This window comes from Micropterus dolomieu, linkage group LG03, assembly GCF_021292245.1.
Source record: "Micropterus dolomieu isolate WLL.071019.BEF.003 ecotype Adirondacks linkage group LG03, ASM2129224v1, whole genome shotgun sequence".
Lineage (NCBI taxonomy): Eukaryota > Metazoa > Chordata > Actinopteri > Centrarchiformes > Centrarchidae > Micropterus > Micropterus dolomieu.
Genome location: NC_060152.1, coordinates 17,105,141 through 17,127,832, shown reverse-complemented (window position 1 = coordinate 17,127,832; position 22,692 = coordinate 17,105,141). Strand labels below are relative to the sequence as shown.

Genomic DNA, 22,692 nt, shown 5'->3' with positions numbered 1-22,692 from the left:
CTCCTTATATGGCACAGACATATTTTATGTGGCGAATTTATTGGCTTCCCCCTGAAACAATAAATAATTTTAAAGTACCTTAAAACATTTTCTCAAATCAGTCCAGAAATATGGCCACATGCGCACGCAGAGACTTGGCGTGCGTGCACCCAAATGCAAAGAGTGGTAGTTCATAAATTAAACCACTTTCTTCTTTTTATTTGTCACTTTGTTCAACCATACAGTTGATGGGCTGCATTTCCTTCCGTTGAGAAATATCTCTTATAATTATGTCAGTAATTATTATGTCGACTTACAGCATAAAGCTCTTGAGCTGCGCACGCTCAGGGAGTCTGGCCCGCTCACAGTTTCACTCAACACCAGGCGATTTCCCCCCTAAACCTCCGAGGTAACATACTTCGCTCTTGCTGAAAATAATACCCTGCATTGAAAAACTGTTTTACAAAGCTGACAGGCCAGACCAGCCTGGTTTTTATACATTTAGCTCAGCACACTTCCGAACATTTATTTCATCTAAAACTCATTTCTCTGTGCGTGCGTGGTGCAGAGAGGAAGAGAGATGAATGTGGCTACGTTTTGCCAAACTCCCAAATGTGTTTTAATTAAACTAAGCTTTATGGGCACGTTAGTGATTAATTAAACTCCAAAGCCAGCCTCTCGGTGTAGTAAAGCTGCAGTGGAGCAGCGCTAAAGGCACTGGCGCGTGTTTTCTGTCAGGAGAGTTGAAGTTGAAGTAAGTTAGTAAAGTTTATTTGTATAGCACCTTTCACAGATAAAAATCACAAAGTGCTTCACAATAAAATGTGATACAATACAACAATGTAAAATACAATAAGACAATTTAAATACAAATGGAAAACATAGAACAAACAGCCATAAAAACCCCACTAAAAGCCTGCTTGAATATCAGAGTCTTCAGTTGCTTTTTAAAAGAATTGTTAGAATTCACACAACGTAGAAAGGGAGGCAATGCATTGCACAGCTTAGGTGCCACTAGTTGGAATGATTGATCCTCTCTGGTTTTAAAATGAGTGTGGGGAACCACTAACAACCTCTGACCTGATGATCTCAGACTAGGGGTCGGGAATATGAAGCTGTATTAACTCAGAGATGTAGAGGAATTTGACCATGCAGGGCTCTAAAAGTGAGGACCATGATTTTAAATTGAATTCTGTACTGGACTGGTAACTAGTGAAGCTGTGCTAAAACAGGTGTGATGTGTGCTTTTTTGTTAATGTGAGTTAAAAGCCTTGCAGCAGAGTTCTGAACAGCCTGGAGACTGTAAAGCTCCTTCTTGCTCAAACAAGTAAAAAGACTGTTGCAGTAATCTAAACAAGAGGAAATGAAAGCATGAATGATCATCTCCAACTATAACTGACAAGAACCAGGTGAGAAGGTGTGGTAAAGAGTGTGTGTGAGAAGAACCCAAACCTTGACCTGCCAGATGGAGAAGTTTCTGGCCTCCATACACCCTCTACCTGCCTTGCTCTCCTCCTTCAACCCAGCCATCAATTCATCCATCCTTTCCAGTAATCTTGTCTCCTTTCTGTGTTTCATTACAGAGTGCAAGCTTGGTTCACCTTGTCACATTCCCCTGATCCATTTTGTGCAACAGTGAAGTGTGTGTGTGTGTGTGTGTGTGTGTGAGTGTGAGTGTGAGTGTGAGAGAGAGAGAGAGAGAGTCTGTTCTTTCTCATCTGTTTCTATGTAAATCTAAGATGAACAGGATAAAAAAAACGCCAAACACAAGCACATAGAAGACAGATGTGTACCCTTACTTTCGTCTCACTGATGAACAGGAAAGAGAAGATGATGATGGTGACGGAGTGAGGAGGCAGCAGGCAGACCTGGTTCTGTTCTTTTGCCCCATTTGGCTTTAGTGTGGCTGTGTTATATGGCCAGGTAAGTAGCGTTTTAATGCAGCTCAATTTCATTGCTCGAATGTGTGTGTGCACTTTGATCGATAATCATTTTCTTCACTGTTTACAGCCAATAAATTTCTCACAGATATCCACTTTCCAGTAATACACACATTAACTCACATACTACTCAGGTTACATCAGTCTGCCAGTATGTTCTGATCACAGATTTTACTGCAGGTCATTCTGGATTGATTATTGCATATGCACAGTAGTGTTTTATATTCTATACACTGTGCCCACATTCCCCTTCTCCCTTTACAAAATAGTAATGAGAGTTAAGCAGCAGCAGTCAGATTAGGCCCACATCCTTTCTCCATTAGACAAATCCATTAGACACACACTCCTGCGCACAGATGCATACTGGAGCACTAACAAATGCATAAACACTGAGTTAATAAATCTAGGTCTCATCCTGAGCCAGGACTAAGTAGTTAAATGATAATGAAATGCTATTCCTATATGCAACTGTGTTTTAGGAGACCTTATAAAAAGTTGACGTTTCATTTATCTTCTTTTGGGAAATGTTGATGATGAGCAAAGATAAACACGCAGTCTTTTGTCTCCGTTTTGTTTACACCATCAGTGTCTTGGGGATTTAGTGAATTACTGAGAGTACAGGAAACATAGGTTGGTGTGCGATTTAGTGTTGAGGGGATCCAGACAGACCTTCTTGGACATCCTGAAACCTGAGGTTGTCCAAAGTTGGGGTCAGGACGTAATATTTAGGAGGGGGAAAAAAGACACAGGAGGATATGCAGGATTTTAAAGCTACCAAACCACACAGCATTTGAACAAAAAAAAGGTGTTTATTCCAGAACTTTTGAGTGAGATAATAAATACACGAGCACTTGCCCAACATCCTTGTGTGGTGCATGAAGCATGCACTCACACACACATACACATACACACACAGACACAAAGTACCCTAACCAGCATCATCTTGGTGAAAACACTGAAGAAAACTGTTCAGATCTCCAGCTCTCCGTGTCTGGGTTGGTCCCTTTATGCTGTAAATTCTTAGCTGTGGGTGTGACAGTGTGTGGTTCTGTCTGTGTGTGTTGTTTTCTCATATGTGGAAGGCTTTGGTAGGTTTTCCCTCAAACAGTCCTATAGCTGAATTAACAGTAGTGTTTCACAGTCGACTGGCTGTACGTGTGGTTCAGAATGTGATTTTGTGACACACACTGAACCAAACCAGTTGGCTGTCTAAACAGTGTCTAGAAGTCTACTGCCAAACTGTAGCAGAGGTGTCAGCACAGAGCAGTCATTCAGGTTTTTTTGTTTTTTTAAATAATCACATCATCAACAAGCCATGGTGAACGTACAATAGCATGAACTGTAAAAGGTGAGTTTGCATTTTTGTGGAATGTTTGAGTGAGAATGACAATGGATCTCAGGCATGTAGGTTTAGTCCATGAAAGTGTTTGTCTCAGTCTCTTGTGTGCATTTGTGTTTTTCCCCTCATTCTCATTTGTCTCCGTTGTGTATGTGTCAGTTGTTGTAACCTGCAGACCTTTCAGGGTCAGCGTGCGGCAAGCCGGAGACGGGGGTGTGTGTGTGTGTGTGTGTGTGTGGAGTAGAAGCGGTCCATCCACATACGCAGACACACACAGACCGCGTTGGTGCTAGTTCAGTGACGGGGAGTGGTCGGTGCTCCACAGCAGCTCGATGTAGGGCCACTTGGTCTGTAGGCAGCGCTTGACTGGAGTGTCGTCTGTCCGAACCATGGGGTCCTCAAAGCCTAGCACCAAAGCCGTTCCTTCCACATACTCCACCTGAGAACACACGCACACAGGTCAATACACAGTTAACTAAACACACAAATTTCAACACTTTCTGCCAACTTTGACAGGCTTCAACTCCATCAAACTCTTCCCATGAAGGGGTCAAGGGTGAGCTGCAAGGGATGGATGCAAGGATAAAGCAGACATTCCCAAGCGCACGCACGCACGCACACAAGCACATCAGCTGCAGGGGACTGCTGTCAGCAGGTCTGTTAATCCCATCTAGAGCTATGGGTATGGAATTGTCATCACAACCTTATAGGCGCCTTGCTGCTATGTGTGTGTGTGTGTGTGCGTGTGAGTGTGTAGGCGTGTGCTTTTGTGTGGGCAACACATGTGGTGCCCTTCCTGCATTTTCAGGTAGGCAAAGTTGATGAATGAAGAAAGTGATATTCCTGAGTAACAGGTTTTTGTACAGCCACCACATCCATTGACAATCATCCATCACACTAAGCCCGTCAAATAGGCCTGTGTTTGACCATCTATCACAGCTAGGCTGCTGACAGTGGCCTCCGTGTTGAAATGACTTGGAGAAATAAGAGGCTAAGCCAGGGTTTTTGGATGGATGGACAGGCTATTAGGCTCGCAATAGCTACTGTTTATTCTGGAGTGGCCGGCTGCCTCCAACCGTGTGTGTGTGTATGAATGATGAAAGGAAAGAAAGAATTAATAGGCAGATAGACAGAGAACACATGAATGAACAGGAAATGCCACCATCAGTTGCTATAAAAAAGCTGAATATGAGTGCCATACCCGCTCGTTGTGGTTAGACTGTTTAAGTCCATTGTAGTGGTAGATGGGAAATGAGTCTGGGATTCCTGAATCCTGAAACACAGACGGGGAGTGAAAAACATGCAATGTTGTTAGAGAGTCTCTGGGCAAACTGTTCTCACAGGGATGGAGGTAAAGAGCTGCAGTGCCAGAACATTTTTGAACCCAAAAGTCAAACAGAGACATCTTTGCCTGCATCCAAAGCTTAATGGTAAATCCCACATGTTGCATTTAAATGTATGTGTGTTAGTGCACTGAAACAAAGCCTGACTGCAAATACCAGAAGACAGCCAACACTACAAAAACGTCCGAACAATGACACTGAGCCAAAACACTTCCCATGGCTTTGACTTAAAAGGTGCAGAATTGTAATAGGGTGTGTTGTCTGAGAGCGTGTCCAGCTTCTCGTGTTTATATGCCTATATATGAAACCTTAACCCTAGCCCCAATCCCGGGTGTGTCTGAGTGTGTGTGTGTCCAGTTGGCTAATGGTAGTATAATTTCTTTGCGGCTTGGGGCCATTCCTCTGGTGAGTCCCTAAAGCCCTGATCACTTTAACACAGTTCCCTCCTCTATCTCTCCCTCTCTTGTCTTCCTCTCATGCTCTGCCTCATAAAAGGTGTCTTACCGCTCTTTCTAAGCTTCTCGGCAAGTAACGTCATATGATGGTTAACACACACGCACACATTTCACATTAGACGCCACAGGAATGTTTTAGGCATAAAAAAAAAAACTTTGATTTGCTAAAACAGCACTCCACATAAGCTTGGGAAATAGACACCAGTGTCACCCATATATGTGTCTAAGACTCTTAGTCCATGTGTTTTAACCATGATATGGATTGTATGGAAGACTACCTCTGCACACACACACACACACACACACACACACACACACACACACACACACACACACACACACACACACACACACACACACACACACACACACACACCTGATCAGGAAAAAACTCCAAGAGGAACGGGCCCAGAAGAATTACGCCCAAACTTTCTGGATCCAGCTTACTCTTCACCAGACTGACACTGAGAAGACACAGAGATAGGAAAGGAAAGCAAACAGTGAGCAGTGGAAAATAGATTCAGAGAGAGAAACCAGAAAGAAAGAACATTCAGGTCACAAAAACAGTCTGAGATGTTTAGTACATAAAAAGCGAGTCAAATTTACGGTCACTTCATCACTCAGTGTAGACTCATGATGCATGTTTTGGTGAAAGCGCACATGTTTTCATGAATACCGTGGTGTAACTAAATATACCTCTTACCAGACATTCCTACGTGTTAGATCAGTGTTATTATTATTCCACCGTGATAAAAAAAAAAATCTGGTCAGATTGCCCTTTTAAGGCAATGAGGAGAGAAGCGAGGTTTATACCCAGACACAGCGAAGGCACTGATTGGGTCCTCATCTATTGATTTTTACAAGTAGCACGTGCAGCAGGATAACATGCAGAGTAGACAGTGACCCCGCTGAAATGTCGTCAAGAAACACTATGAATCCCTAAAATTGTCAGATGTGGTGCTCTACAGCAAACCTTATGATTCATTTGCAGGGAAGACTCCTCAGGGATTAATAAAATATAACATTTTTAGGGCTGACCCCCAATAGTTGAAGATTCGATGGGCGGAGCCTGATTCGACTGTCCATCTCACAGTCGAAGCTTCGCAGCGAATCAAGGATCATACCATTTTGGCGACATGGGGGGTGCTCAACGTCTCATTTTACATAGAACTACCAGCTGTCTCCCAATAAGTTAATATACAGCCTATTACAATATACATTTCAATGTTTAATGCTGTAAATAAACATGTAAAAAGAATAAAACTTTCAATAAATGTTTTTAAAAGTGCGTAAATAAATCCAAAACTGTAACCCTAACCCTGGGTCGTCAGTGCGCATGTGTAGGCATAGCGTGTGTGTGGTGGTGGAAGAGGAACACTTGCTGAAGAGAGTGAGCCCCAGCTCCACTGGTGTTGTGCCAAGTTGTCCGCACCTCGCGGGACTTTTGGATAATTTATCACCGTCGATGAACCACACAAAGAATATTTTATCGTTTTTAAATAGCCGGCTACTTGAAATAGACCCGCGAGGAACCACGACGTGCATGCAGATGTCGGCAGCACATTATGCACGCAAAACTCACCCAAGACCGGTGAATGACAGGTGTGAGAGAGAGAGAAAAGGGTCTTTAAAAAGCCTCAGTTTTTTGGAAATTTACAGTGTCAGTTGAATAGAATGAATTAATAGAGACTGCAGCTCTGCAGATTCTCAAGATTAAAGCGGAGCTACCATGTGTAACACACGATTCGACTGTAGGCAGGACTTGACGATTTTGATTTGATTATATAAATCCTTAGTCGGGGACAGCCCTACAAATCAACTGGTTGTTGATGGGGATCACGGGATTTACAGTTGTCCTTTGTAGTGGGGTTTTGCTGTATCCACTAAATGACTGTATATGACTGGACATGAGATGGTGATTGCATGCAAATTCCTACACTGTGCATGCCACAATTATTGCTTGTGTCCAATCCATCCTCCTGGGCTATAATGCAGTCAGCTGTCTGTCTGTCTGGACTGGTATATCATTTGTAACTGTGCATTGTCTTCTTTAAGAATTACATACAGACAAATGATGGGAAGGGAATAACACAACTTTTCCTTTCATTAATTTCAGTGTTGCATTTACTTGCGTGAGGCTTTTCAAACTGCTAGTATCACTTGATAATGTCACCATAAACCCGTGGCAATTTATAAGGCTATAAGAACATATCTTTGCATTCTCGGCCACACTGGAATAAAATAACATTTTGATAAATTTGTCTTTTTAATACTAATATGCGTCACACTTCTAAGAGGGAGATTGTTTAATAGTTCATTAAATTGGTCTAAAAACCTGAAGGCATTATGTTTTTTAGTGGCAACTTTACACTCATAATTTAATTACATAAGATAAAAAAAACACAGATAACTCCTGGGAGCTGTATCATGACTTTTGCTGAGAGCAGTCTGTATCCACAAAGTTGGTTTACCACAAATGGAAGCAGCTGATGGTCATAGGTCATATGATACGCAGAAATACTCAGGCAACTTGAAAACAGTTTGTACTCATCTTCCATAAATAATGTGTCCCCAAGCACAAAAAATGCTACTTTTTCACATGGTGGAATCCCTGCAATAACTCCCGTTGTGTGGCGAGGACTGAGACTTGCCTGTTTGCGTTGGGAATCTCCCCCCAGTTTGCTGTGTTGTGTTGTGATGTATTGCCCATCTGGGGGTCTGCAGAGCAGATCAGTGGTCCAGTTACTTGGCCAGGCCCATGGCTGCAGCATTAGGGCTTAGTGTTCCTCAGATGAGAACGTGCTTCTGTTTGAAGCGGCACTTTAAAGCGTTTCCTCCCTCTCTCAGTCTTTCTTCCTGCTGTTAATGATCTCCCTCTAAGCCTCTGTTTCTGACTTTTTTTTCTTTCTTTCTTTCTAAGCTTTTATAGTGGGCTCTCTCTGGCCTTACTTTATAGTAGTCTAGTAGTGAAACATGAGCACAGGGTTGCTGACCTGGCCTGGCTGTGACTGAGTCAGAACTTTAAAAGCTCTACAGGTGCCACACACACACACACACACACACACACACACACACACACACACACACACACACACACACACACACGTAAGCACTTACTACTCGGGCTCTGAGACAAGGTCAAGGGCTTTCATCACGTCCTCCAGCAGAGACTCTGGGATGAAGCCATTATCTGCAGAGAGAGAGAGAACAAGAGACTTATAGAGAGACTGATGCACTGGCTGACCTACACACCTACACACATATGGCACAGGCACTATTTACATCACGGGCCCTGGGGAATTAACTCATCTGAGACAACTTAAAAAAAAAAAAAAACAACAAACAAACAAAAAAAAACCTACACGCACACCTTGTCCTTTCTCTCTGACCTACATTCCACGGCCGTGATGACTGCTTTACCTGAGAGGAGAAGCTTTAAACACTAACACGTGTTTTCCCCCGAAACGGTATTTGAGTGTGTCCGGGCACTTACAATTTTTGTCTCATTTAAACATTGCCATGTGAGCCTGTGTGGCCTGAGATACATACGTATACCCCTAGTGTGCTGTGAAGATGATTAACTGACAAGCGCTCGGCTTGTCCGCTCTCAAGCAACTCAATCTCGGCTTTTCAATGCCAAATGTTATTCTCTTAGAATGACAATTGACAGTTTGACAGAGAGCAGAGAGGGTGCACACACACACAGACTCTACATTGGGCCAGTGACAAATACCAACCATTAAATAAAATATATATTCTGAGACAGTGGGTTGCTGAGTGCGTTTGAATGCATCTGGCGCCCCTTTTCCACAACACAGGGAGCTGTGCTGACTCTACATGTGACACAGACAGATTTATGACCCCTTTACACAGCACTCAACTGTGCGGCATGTGCGTATACTCTGCGGTGTTTGAATATATGTGTGTGTAATGTAGAGTACATCCTTCTTGCATGTGTCTGTGGACACACCTACTGTAGCCCATGCATGTGTTTGTGTGTCTTTGCGAGAAAAGAGACCATATGGCTTGCAGAATATCCTGGCAGATGATGGCAGAATGGATTTGAGAATGTGCAAAGTGGTAGTTTGTGCAACAGCAAAAGACAGATGAGGAACAAAAAACAAACAAAAAAACAAGACAGACAGACAGTTAAGTTAACATATTTGTTGTCGAAGTTGCCGAAGCTGGCAAGACTGCTTTCAGATGGCAAGATTTATCTCACACACACATTTATCATCATTAACATCCCGCACTATAATCTTGAGGCTACACGAATGAGCTCTGTAGACTTCAGACTTTCAGTTAATCTGATATTACTGTCTGCCTTCTCTTTAACTTCCTATTGTCACCGTGTCACTCTCTGTGTCCTTCCCCTCGCCTTTTACCCCAGTCATCTGGAAGTGACAGGAGAGGAGTTTTGGGAAAGCGAGGATGACGGGGAAGGAGGTGGACAGTTGACTCAGCTGTAAGAGGAGCTGATCTCACCAACCTAAACAACAACAGTGGAGATGAGAGGAGAGAAACAGACCCTCGCTCTGCCTGCAGAATAAAGTAATGGAGACATGAAACAAGAAAAAAAAAAGGCGAGGAGGGCAGTGGAGGTTATAAATGCATCTGCTCAACCAGGAAGAAGGGAAGGGAAGGGAAAGACAACAGGGCCAGGGTATTGTTTGCTTAGTGTGTGTAGAGATGTACATCTGTGTGCCAGGACTTTCGTATAGTTGGTGTACTAATGAGCAAATAAAGTACAATGGTCTATAAAAACAAATGTGCAGGGGGTGAAGCGCTGGAAACGTGAATCATTAGCATCGTAATAATAATACTAATGTGTACACTACATAGGATACAAACACTTTTTGTTCATTACCTTCAGGATCAAATGACTGGAAGACCCTCCTTGCCTGTTCTGATGGAGACTCTGGACCTACCAGGGACATCTCCTGCAAGGAATAGAAAGAGAAAGATAGGAAGAAATAAATGAGAGAAATAAGGTGGAGGAAGAGAAGAGAATAAGGTGAAAGATGACATACGCATGACAGTATGACCTAAAAGTGGCTGCATAGATAGATTGTTGCAAAGATGGTGAACGGAGAGATAGAGCTGGGACGAGAGGAAGAATTATCACATTATGGGAAAATGTGGCTTCATTAGTGCTGAAACATTAGAACAGTGCAGTGTGAAGTACATCTACTCACAACTAACAGGCTTTGATTGTTCTTGACAAGGTTTAGCAGCACTAATGTACAACACACTACAGTGAAAAAATGCCGTCAACACACAGTACCGCCCAATGCCGCAGCGTGTGATGCACTGCTAATGTACGTTGTACATGGATGTGTGAGTGACTATGTGTAATCTAAGGGGTCAGCGCAATCACCGGAATCCATTGGGTTATTAACTGATCTGCTGATAAAGTTAGACGGCTTGTTTTCACTCCAAACACACAATCAGGAAATCGAGTGTTACATGTACAGCCTGTGATTTATGACAAGCTCTACAGTGTTTGTTTGTTGGCGAAGTTAAGATAGAGCAGTGTTGGCAGGGAGATCACAAATGAGGGGGTGTGTATATGTACAAGAAGGTGTATCTCCTTTCGACTGGCCTACAATGTACATGCTAATTAAATGAACACTTCTCTCTACTCTAAGGCCCTCAGCATGCTTCAAACAAAGTCCTTGTTGTATCGTCAACAGCAAATAAAACCCCTTGCCTCACATTTATACAATTTGGGAACTGGAACTTTTTGTAAATGATTAGAACTTAGAATCTGATAAGCAAAAGTAGCTCAAGGTTTGAACTTCTCTCACGCTCTCCTTTGTCACACAACTACTTCCATCAATTTTTGCAACAAACGCCATCTAGAAGAAACTGCCAGAAAAGTGTAAACTGTCATCACCATTTGAAAGATTCATTGCATTGCAGCCTTTTGCCCTGTCTTTGAATGAGGCCATTTGGAACAGGTATAAACATTTTGCCTTCAGATGTGGTTGGATGACATGTTGAACTACTGAATCCATAATACTGTAAACCAAGAGACCTGCGACAGAAGACATGGCATAGGAAAGTCACCTCACCTCAGCTCCTCTCTTTTCTTTTGGTTTAATGCATTATCTGATATTTTTAAACTTACAGTCAGATCTTGTCCAGAGCTTACAGCAAGTTTATACAGCTACATAAGTACCAGAATCTGATAAGGAACACATTGCAAGCAAACAATTTTAACGCTATCACACTACCTTGCACATATCTTGCATGCAAAACAACTTAGAGAAGTTTAAGAAGGACAAAATTAGATACTTCTCAAAAAGACAGCTTTTCAGCCTTAGATGTCAGACACGCTTATGCAAAGTGGGTAGGCGAGAGTCAGAGGGTTCTCACTGTTCCTCCATGTGAGGGAGGGAGGGAGTGAGGGAGGGAGTGTATTTTAGACAACGAGGCGCTGGACAAACACACAATGTTTTTGGAGAGCAAATGAACCCTGCTCATCTCCTTTAGCTGGCCTTTATTAAAGCTTGAGCCTCAGATCCATGCAGGCTGCTAGGGTTTCACGGTCCACTTATTACTGTATTCATGGTTTATCGGGGTTGGGAGGGGGCGACATTGAGAAGAGATGACTCCCAGCTGCCTGCAAAGAAAAACAGGCACAGACTAAACACGCACTCACACACTTCTGTCACACAGAGTATAGCTGGGTCCTGATGTGTTAACATTACAGGCTCCATAAACCTGAAGGGAGATTTGTCATTAGCTACATATGTCTGTGTTTCACTTACAGGGGTGGACATTTTGCTGTCCCAATGAGGAATAAAGTTCTTAAAAAGTTCCTGTCAACTGCATTCTGAAGATGAACTCACTTAATGTAGGATTAACAGCGATGTGTCTTGAAACATGGACCGTTTTGATAAACTTGAACTAAAAATCCAGTATATCCAACAGTATACCTATACTAGATAAACATGTATCTCTTCCAAAAGTGATAAGAAGCTTCATTGATCTTAGGCTGCCATAAACAATCCTGCTGCTGTAAGTTCAGTGTGATGGACACAGTCTGTGTAAATCGCCTGGTAATACCACAGTTACAGGATGTCAAAACTTTACCAGATGACAAACACTCTTAAGTGGTCAACAACTGACAAAAACAAAACAAAACATACTATTACTGAGAACCTGTGTACGCTAATGTAAGGCTAATGAATGCACTGAAACGACAAAGACTCACGTGCATTAGATTATGTATCCACATACACAAAGACACACATAATGGCAGCAGAAATTACGTCATAGTGTGTGTGCGTGTGATGACAGGTCTGCCTGGCTGTCTTTGATCTGTGTTTTATTAGAGGCCTGAGGAAGATGCTGCTGAGTTGGAAAACATGTCATGGAGCTAACATACTCCACAGGGAAGGTGTGTTTGAGTGTGTGTTTTTGTGCCTCAGTGTTTCTTTCCTCTCAATCCCACTGTATGTGTGTGTTTAAGAGGGAAAATCTGTGCAATAAGTAGGCCTGTCCCCTGCCAAAATGTGTTTGCTTATCCTAGAAAACAAGCTGGTATTCTCTCAACGTGCGCAAATTTTCATACTCATGCAGGGATACAGTACAGTGACACACACTCACACTTTTGCGCTGGTGCCAGTTCCTCTGTGTGTGTGTGCGCCTTATGACATCAAAGAGCACATTCCAAGTCCCACAGTATGACTTTAACAGAGCAAGAACAAGCTACCCTACATAGGAACTAGCCAAGAACAACAACACACGCACCACCCCAAAGACTTAAATACACAAAATAATGCTGAACACTTGCTCTGAGCAAAAACAGAATGTTTATCGAGATCAAACATGTCTTGTTAAAGAGCCAGCAATTTCAAATGACCAAAAAGACTTAGGTGTAAGCAGTGCTTTTGTTTGTATATTTTTAGATAAGTCAGGACTATTGACATTTCCAGACCTGTCCCATAGCATATGATCAAATCTGACTGTGCTGCATGCACTCTACCGTATATCTGTGATCTTCTTTTTCTTATTCTCAGATCAGAATTTCTGCATCATACCCTCAAAGCACCAAGCTCAGCTGATATCCATGCAACGTTTTTACCATTTGTGCCATTTTGGCGTCAACTTACCACAGCCCAAACCTTCACCTCTAGCCATATGCACACCTTTTTTGCTCTCTCTTCACTAGACTTAGTGGCTCCTGGGTTGACAAAGCATCTCCTGTAGGCCTTTTTCCTCTGTCGCTCTTTTTCCCCAGTATTCCCCTTTTTTACCTGCCCTTTCCTGTGTTAAGTAGGTACTTCAGTTTTGCAGTATTTCCTCCCCTCCCACCCTTGGCTTTTTCTTCCATTCTTCCTTTCCCCTTTCATCCTTTATCTCCTCATGCAGGTAGGTACTTCAGAAAAGACAGGTAGGCCATAGTACTTTACTAGAGTTACTCTTTCTTTCCCTCCGGTCCACCCAAAGAGCTATTGTGTGTGCTGAGAGGCTCTGAGTGGCCATAGAGTGCGTCTGAAGGGATCGGGTTTGAGACAACAAAGCAGAGGTCTCGGACATCGTCTCCTGCCTTGTTCCTAGCAGGCAGCAACAGCCTCACTACATGACAGGCTTATCAGGAAACAAGAGGAGAAAGTCTGTGTGTGAGGACTTGTTATGTACTGTGTATGTTTGCTTGTATGCGTGTTTGTTTTGTTCACCGTAACTAGCCAAAGTCCCATGTGATTATGAGCTCAGACAACAATAGAAAACGTATCTCTTTTGCAATATAAGGAGGAGTGCGTGCAGTATCTACTGTATGTTTGTGTGTGTGTGTGTGGGTGTGTGACAGGACAAAGTAGTGATTTATGGAGCTGTCTTAGAAGAGAAAGACTGTGCCTCACCAGAAAAGAGAGGAGACGCCAGAGGATAGTTATATAGCGTAATGATGGGCCCGATAACAAAGAACAACACACAGGGGAAAAGGAAGAATAATGCAGCACACACACTGACACAGACAGCTTTTCATCCTTTTACAATGTCCCATGGTCTGACCTGACACAGATAATTAATGACTGTTAATGTATACTGCTTTGTTAATTTGTGGCCGGATCCCTCTGATCATATGAACGGAACAGAAAATAATCCTCTTCAACAGAAAACACAAAAGTCTACAAAATAAAAAAAAAATGTGGTTATGGAATATTTGGTTGTTTTATAAAAATGAAAAGTTGGTCTCATATAATGCATAACAGTGAAAATTGGTTAATAATCAGTGTGATTATTTTCTGTGATTTTGTACATTTGCCTATATCATTATATATAATTATTGCATTATAAGGTGCTCATTTTTGTACTTAAGAAGACATACAGTTTATGTGATATAATATCCTAAACTCACAGTTCTCTTACTGGCTTTGGTAGCTGACTGAAGAAGGATGTAGGATGCAGTCTAAAGCTGTGGGAAAAGATTGCTAATTAACCTTGAGTTTGGAATATTTTATTACACAAATATTTCTTATTCTATGTTAATCAATATATAGCCCAGCCCTGCTGGCAAAACTGTAAATTTACTGTGACTATGCAAGTAAAGGCTCACTGAAGGAAACTGACCAATGTTAACAGTGCCTGCACACTCTAAGTTCCTGCTCCTTACCAGTCCTTGAAGGATATTCTGCATGTGTGCAGACAGAAGCTAGAGTCTTAAGGGACACAGAGCGCCACAGTGGCTGCTCTCTCTTCTAGTAAATCACTGACCCAGGACATGACTACTGTACACATACACACACAAAAGCACACATGTAACTCCCTCGAGAAGCAGAGATACAGCCTGTGATCCTCATCACTCAGTGAGAGGAGAATAAAGAGCGATGAGAAATGTCACAGGAGAATCACCCCCCCCTCTCTTTCCTGAGTGACCACAGCACCACTTTTTAAAGTACATCCTTCCTTTTTACTTCCTTTCTTCCTCTCTCCTTCCCATGAGGGACCACTAATCTGAAGAGGTTGACTGAGGTGCACTGGGGAATCTTTTTCTTGGACAACCAACCTACTGTACCACTGGAGCAGATAGTTACTTCAAAGACAAGAGAAGGGGGGAAAAGGAAGGAAGAAAGAATCCTTTAAAAAAAAAAAAACATATTGAATGATATGTCTCATCCATCACCCATCCCTCTTTTCCTTCACTCTCTGTCTGTCTTTCTTCCTTCCTTTCTCTGGCGTCTCAGAAACTCTTGTCCAAAAACAGATCCCATTACATGCCATTATACACACACAGCTTCTTTCTAACATGCGCACACACATTAATACAACAGAGGACAGAGAGCGTAAGGGGTGTTGTGGGTAGGGATCAGAGATGGTGGAATGGTCTTTGTATAGGTAGATTAGATAAAAACACTAATGCTATTAAGCTGATGGTTTGAAAGCCCCAGTCACACACTGACAGCGACTCTGGGGAAAACACACCCGTCCCCAATGGTGGACAGAAGGAGCCGCTGACACATCAGAAGCAGGGATCAGGTTGTCTGCTTTTGTGGGGATGGCTCTATATCGGAGCTAAAAGCTACATAACCAGGTAGCGTGTATTTTTGTATCACAAAGCCTGGGAAATCTCAGGGTGTTTCAAATTAGCTCTAAACATAGATTCCCTTTCAAACAGGACAGGGTCACACTTACAGTAAAGTCTACCAGCAGAGCGCCCTTGGCCCCTTCAACTTGAGCTCAGAGTTGTAGAACCGACAGAGTGTAGCGTCAGCCATGTACGTCAGTACATGTGCACGCATGTGTGTGTTCAAGTGGGTTCCAAGTCTCCAGCAGTACAAACGAATCCAGATGGGAACTCTGGAATCACATTCCCTACAGGAAGCCATCCACCTGAAGCCTCCCCCCCCCCTCCACACACACTAATGAGGATTAGGTTCCCTGTGCCCTGGAATGTGTGTGCAAGAGTCAGACTGTGTGTCTGTGTATATGTGAACATGTCACTAGCGCCGGGGGAGTTGTAGCAATTGGTAAGTCATCAGTGAATGCATGACGACTTTGGGTCATCACTGAGCCAACATATGATCCACTCGCCTAGCAGACTGGAGCTTAATGCATGTAACTGAGCTTTTAATCAATGGTATATTAAGGGTGTGGCTTGATGATGATGATGATGATGATGATGATGATGATTGCCTGGGATTTTTCTGCCTCTCAGGTGGCATTTTTTTTACAACAGCAAGGAGAATCGATTTGCTAACCCTAACCATACCTGCCAGCTTTAGTACACAGGCTCAGATATGTATTATGTTACCTGTTCACCGATAGAGATGATAAACATGATTTTTGAGTGCAGACTGGGTGAGTGTGTACCCACGCATATGCACACATCGACACTAGCACAGTGATCTGATGATTCATGCTTCAACCCAAGAGCCTAAAACAACAGGGTTGACCAGGGGTGTGACAATAAATCGATACAGCAATATATCGTTGTACATTTTTCCATGATACTGTATCGATATTCCAGCCTGATACATATTAAAAAAAAAAAAAAAGACTGCTTTGACGGTTAGCTCAACGCTAACATATAATGGGAATCTCCATCAGAGTACCCCCAGGATTCTCAAAGTTAAATTTAAGACTTTTTAAGACCTTTTTAATACCACCTAGAATGAAATTTAATACCAACTTCACTGCCGTATAATGATAAATCTGTATGAATTTTAAGCCTGAGAAAATTATTTACAAAGTTATATGAATTTAATAAAACATTTTATTATAAGACATTTATATTTAACACACTGTAGCTTTTTGGGGTGTGTTTGTGACGATACACTTGGCTCACATGCACGATTTACAATATTGGGTTCACGAGAACAAGACAAGAAGATATTTTAACACTATTTTGATGAAATATTCAATGCTGAAATATATAAATGGGGGTCTGGTGGTCGCCTAGAAAATTTTGAGCACTAAACACTTATTTCCCTGCATTCTGGAGACATTTTATGCGCCAATTTAGGGGAGAATTGTCTTTATTTATATAAAGTGATTCAGATGACAATTCAAACAGAATATAATACATGTCCCCAGTACCCCCCCCTATGAAATGAATCCAATATTACTATTACTTGCACTAAGAACTTTTAAGGGGTGAAATCAAAACTACTACAAATCGTGCAGTATGAGTTGTTAAAATTAGTTACACCTTAGCCAGATAATATAATATAATATAATATGCCAATAGCTTCAGTGATTATTCATCCTGTTCGGTTTTTGCATCTTAAGGCTGTTTGAAATATAGTGTTATATAGTATTGCCTTGAAAGCAACAGGGATAAGGAGTTGGGCTCCGGTTTGTTTTTCCCTTGTCCCTGTGATCAGCGCATCTGGGTGATGTAATTTTAATGTGCGTTAGCATGTCTGATGTTTCCATTCACATAACGTTACCCTACAACAGCGGAGCAACGCCGACACACAGACACGCTCCTCATCTCATGCACAACTGTCTCTTCGTTGTTGTTGTAACGTTCACTGTCCAGGAACCTGCAGGCGGGTCTTCCAGCTCCGCGGTTTCATTAGTGCTCGCCAAAGTGTGAGCGCCACTGTCCGCGGCCTCAACCGCCACTTGTCCTTGTCTCTGGCTTTCTGAATTTCAGACACTTTCCCATTCTCAGGCGAAGAGCTAGAGTTGGCTTGTTAGTAGCCCGTCAGAGACGTTTTGTTTTTCTCCTAACTGACCGGTTCGCCCTGAGCGTAAAGCTAAACACTGACGTGAAAAGTAACGTTACCTGTACTCCAAAGGGAGTAAATTATGAAATCATATGTATAAAAAGTGTTTATTTATGACGTTACGTCATTTATTTAATCAAGAACAAATTTAAGACCTTGGTAAACGAAATTTAATACTTTTAAGGCCTTATTTTTGGAATATGAAATTTAAGACTTTTAAAAATACTTTAAGACCCCGCAGACACCCTGCTCCATTAACGTGCTAATGGACATTAGCATCGCGATCGCGAAAATACTATACACATTTTGCTTCACATGCTGAACATCCTGAATGACATACTGTGCAAATACTTAAAGTACATTTTTCCTGAGATCTGTGTGACATAAAAATACAGAAATCTACAGCAATCTACAAAAATACAGCTATCAGTAGGAAGAGAAAGGGCTGCATGATGCTCTATCACTGAACAGTTATTAATATAATGTGATGTACAGATTAGACTTAGGTGGAACACAGCGATTTCTATTTGCAGTAAAAATTCAGTGAATTTGCATTTTATGTGCCTTTTATGAACAAATGTTTTGATAATTCTTCATAGTTGCTCTGTAGTTTTACTTACAGACCGAGCAGAATTGTGCGGTTTTCTAACAGTTTGGATTTGCAGCAAATAAATAGTCAATTTTTTCATGGGCATTTTGTATTAGTTAGACATCGTGATGTATCACTTTAGGACTGCAATATATCAATTATTACAGAATTGCTGTATCATGATATTATTGTTATCGTGAGCCATGTATCATATTGTGAGGTACCCTGCGATTCCCACCCCTAGGGTTGACCTCAATTAGGGTGTGCATTCTATACCTTATGGCTTAGCCTTGCGTATATCACTGTATATCTGAGTTGCAGCTGTAGGAGCAAGGTATCTTGGACCTTTCTCACGAACATGGGAACCCTTTTAGGAAGTAGAGGAATTTTGTCTACACTTTGACCACATGAACCTGGTTCCAGATTTGTTTCCTGGACCATAATTCCTTTTACCTAAAAGCTACTTCAAGGGCGGATTCTGCTGCAGAGAATGGCACAAGCGAACACAAGCCTCCAGAATGCACTCATTCAGACACTGCACTCAAGCCCTGGTTATTTCTATAATATAAGTGGGGATGGGCGTTTTTGTTTAGTGTTATGTAAACAGCCAAATTCCCAACTACTAACAAACCAGACAATGGGCGACTGAGCGAACCCTATGTATGTTAATTGTTGTCAGTGTGGTTAGGTATAAAGCAGAGAAATGACCCAGAAAAATATTAAGGAGACCAGATCCTCACTCCTTTCTTTGTTTTAGGTGTTTTGCCCTTTTGACATTTTCAATCTTTCCTTTTATCTCTTAACGTCTCCTTTCTTACATTTATCTAAATTTCAGTCAATCGACAGAGTGTGTTATTTCTCAAACCAAGCTGTTGCTCTACTTCTCCTACTTTTAACATTTCTTGAGATGCAATGTAAACTCATACATGAATACTCTGAAGGAAAAAAACACATTCTTATGAACATGTGCCAGAACAGAAAAATGTGTGATCCATATTGTTGGAATTAACCTGACAGTGAAGGTAGACAGAAGTATACTGTAAATGGAGGCTCTCATTAGAGTCCAAATTCCACAGTTTACATCATGGTCATATACTGTATTATGCACTACACACTGTTTAGTTGATCACAGATGGTTGAGAAACTAGAATTGAGTGTTTTTGTGTGCGTGAGACTGAAAAAGCATGGGCATGAAGATGACTGTGTGTGTGTGTATGCCTGCACTTGTTAAGTTCTTTTTTGGACCCCCCCCCCTTTATGCTAGACAGGTTTAGAGCCAAGAAACAGCACTGGCCATATATGACTATCTCCTGCGCTCATTTTTCCTTCCCTCCTTTTCTGCCCCCCCCCCCCAAACACTGATATCTATCCTGCACTGTATTAAATCTGTTAAGCACGTTCCATATTTTGTTTTTTTTAACCTGCTGATCAAACTGGCTTATGTTACACACTGCGCGTCTGTGTGAGTGAAATATGTGTTTGGTCGTATGGATGAGTGATTTGAACTTGCCTTGGTGAAAAACACAGAGAGGTGAGTTTCACTGCCAAGGATCCAAATAGGGAACTTTGGAGACTTGAGGAATGCCCCGACCTGAAAAAAAAAAATAACACACACACACACACACACACACACACACACACACACACACACACACACACACACAGTGTAACAGTCATTTTCATCATGAGTCAGTAACTGTTCAAATATAATGTACTTTATGAAAAAGAGATTACATGTCACAGTATATGAACAGCACTTCACTTCTCTAGATCCTCAACAAATAGTACTACGTAATGAAATGTATCTTATCAATGTTAATATTGAACACATTTTCACTAGGATCTTCTCTTATTAGTTGCCTGCTCTTGTAAAGTGCGGCATCATATCCAGCTTGAACTTGATTTTCATTCAACAAAACCAAATATATGAACAGTGTACATATGAGCAGACCTCACCTTATTCGATAGGAGTTGGTCTCTTAAATCACTCTTAATTGCACTCTAGTTACTTTGGCAACAATCTACTTGTTATTAACTTATTATAGCCGTTTCTTTGCCTATTTGCAGAGTTCATGTCTCCACTCCAGCTTTTTTGGGCTTGCTTATGTTGGCAATGATAAATAAATAGCCAAGATCCCTTTTTTTCCGAGATGGCTGAAATGTGTCACGTCACATGTATTTATAAATCTCTTTTGTGACCTCTTTTCGGTAAGTGTGTTTCAGTACAGCATAAGCATAGTGGGAGCGAGAGTTTACAGGTAGCCTGTTGGGACTGTTCCTTCCAAACATATATTTTCACACGGGAGCGCTCACTGTGTGTTTGTGTTCACATACTGGATACGTCCCACATCTCAGAGTCACAATTAATAGCAAGTGAGCATTTGAGTGTTTATCTGTATTTCTTGGCCTCTCTGTATACAGTGGGTTTCATCTCAATTCACAGTGAGTCTTTAAAATTAAAATACACAAATCATCTGCATATATGCCATGAACGACTATTGAAAAATGTGCTTGCTGTGGGAACTTGTATTATCTGTACCTTGCAGTAGCGTAGTGATTCCATAAGCGTGAGGAAGCCAACTGATGCCTGTTTATGAATACCATGCAATTCTACAAGAGAGAGAGAAAAAAAAAAAAAAAAGAGTGACAAAATGAGAATTTGATAAATGTGCATTAATTTGTGCCAGAGATGTGTGCGTTGCTGTGGGATGTAAGAATTATTGCCTCTGGTGGAAATGGTTTAAATCTGGGGCCACAAAACTGAGTTCTGTGAGTGTGTTATACGTACATGTGTCTGTTGTGTGAATATGGTGTGTTGTGTGTGTATGCAGTAACTTCATGGAAGTCTTACTCATGCCAGAGCACTCCCTGTCTCCATCCCAGACATTAGAGACAGCGTGGCCAGTTACAAGGAGGTTCACCAGACTCTGACTGAAAAGACGGATAAGAAAGGAGAGACAGAGTTTCAGAGAAAACATAAGATATTCTGTACCCTTTAACACACAAACAAAGGAGTTTGCAACAATGTACAGTTCTGTGAAAAGGATTTAGGCAGATGTGGAAAAATGCTGTAAAGTAAGAATGCTTTCAAAAATAGACATGTTAATAGACAAAATGCTCTGTGGGGACCATACCAACACCTCCTGGACTCCTTATTCTTCTTTATGCTGAAGACAGTTCTTAATGACTTTCAGTGTATGTTTGGGGTTGTTGTCATGCTGCAAAATACATTTGGGGCCAATGCCTCCCTGATGGTATTGCATTATGAATAAGTATCTGCCTGTACTCAGCATTGAGAATTCATTAATTATTTCTAACTAACTCCCCAACTCAGTTTGCAGAAATGCAGCCCCAACTTGCAAGAAACCTCCACCATGCCTCACTCTTGTCTGCAGACACTCTTTCTTGTACCTCTCTCCAGTAGTTCGGTGAACAAACTGCCTTCTGCTGCAGCCATCAATCTATCTGCTATTCATCAGTCCAGAGCACCTGCTGATACTTTTCTGCACCCTGGTTCCTGTGTTTCCGTGCATATTAAGTCACTTGGTTTTGTTACCATGTCGCAGGTATGGCTTTTTGGCCACAAGCAGATGGGTATACCAGGGTAGCAATGTTTTGTGCCACTTTGAACCGATGGCACTGCTGGACATCTTCCAATTGCGAAGGGAAGTAAGCTTTATATGACTTTCATCTGCTGCAGTAAGTTGAAGTTGCTGCAGTTACAATTACATCTATGGTCCTCAATGTTGTTTGTTTCTTTGTGCTTCTTCAAAACAGTTTGGACAGCACATTTGGAAACCCCTGCATGCCTTGATATTTCTGCCCGGGAGACCTTGCTGATGCAGTATAACTACCTTGTGTCTTGTTGCTGTGCTCAGTCTTGCCATATTGTATGACTTTTGAAAGTAAGGGCCCTACCACACCTGAAAGTTTGCACGAAGGTCTAAAAGACAGTTCACGTTTTTCATTCGGTCAGTGTTGGTTTGGTTCTTACACTGCAATCAAAACTGATAAGTCAGCAAGTCCAGACGAGTTAGGTGTGAAAGGCCTCCTCACCTTGTTAGCGGAGTTTGCCTGTTCCTCACCCAGTTGTTTGCTTCATTCACTCTGGTCGGTGTTTACATCTCGCCGCACGCCAACGTGCACGACGCACAGCGCATGCTGGCCGACCGGATACTGTGTGTGGAGCAGACAAACCCGGACTCCCTTGTTATTGTTCTTGGTGACTTTAATGGGAAATCTCAGCCAAGAACTCCCCAAATACAGACAATTTATAAAGTGTCCAACCAGAGAGGGGAACACTTTGGATCACTGCTACACCACAGTTAGCAGTGCCTATCACGCCGTCACACGCGCTCCACTGGGAC

General features: G+C 41.9%; 1 protein-coding gene across 1 annotated transcript in view; it reads right to left on the bottom strand.

Moving 5' to 3' along the window:
* Window positions 1–2,708: 2,708 nt before the first annotated feature.
* mindy3 (MINDY lysine 48 deubiquitinase 3) overlaps window positions 2,709–22,692 on the bottom strand; it is a 24,817-nt gene continuing 4,833 nt past the window's right edge. The window contains exons 9-16 of the mRNA XM_046045995.1: window positions 21,177–21,256; window positions 20,865–20,935; window positions 19,836–19,916; window positions 9,924–9,996; window positions 8,174–8,246; window positions 5,433–5,520; window positions 4,460–4,531; window positions 2,709–3,697 (exon numbers count right to left, since the gene is read on the bottom strand). Of these exons, the coding sequence (XP_045901951.1) occupies window positions 3,548–3,697; window positions 4,460–4,531; window positions 5,433–5,520; window positions 8,174–8,246; window positions 9,924–9,996; window positions 19,836–19,916; window positions 20,865–20,935; window positions 21,177–21,256 (688 nt within the window). The 3' untranslated portion in view covers window positions 2,709–3,547. The remainder of the gene's footprint in view (window positions 3,698–4,459; window positions 4,532–5,432; window positions 5,521–8,173; window positions 8,247–9,923; window positions 9,997–19,835; window positions 19,917–20,864; window positions 20,936–21,176; window positions 21,257–22,692) is intronic.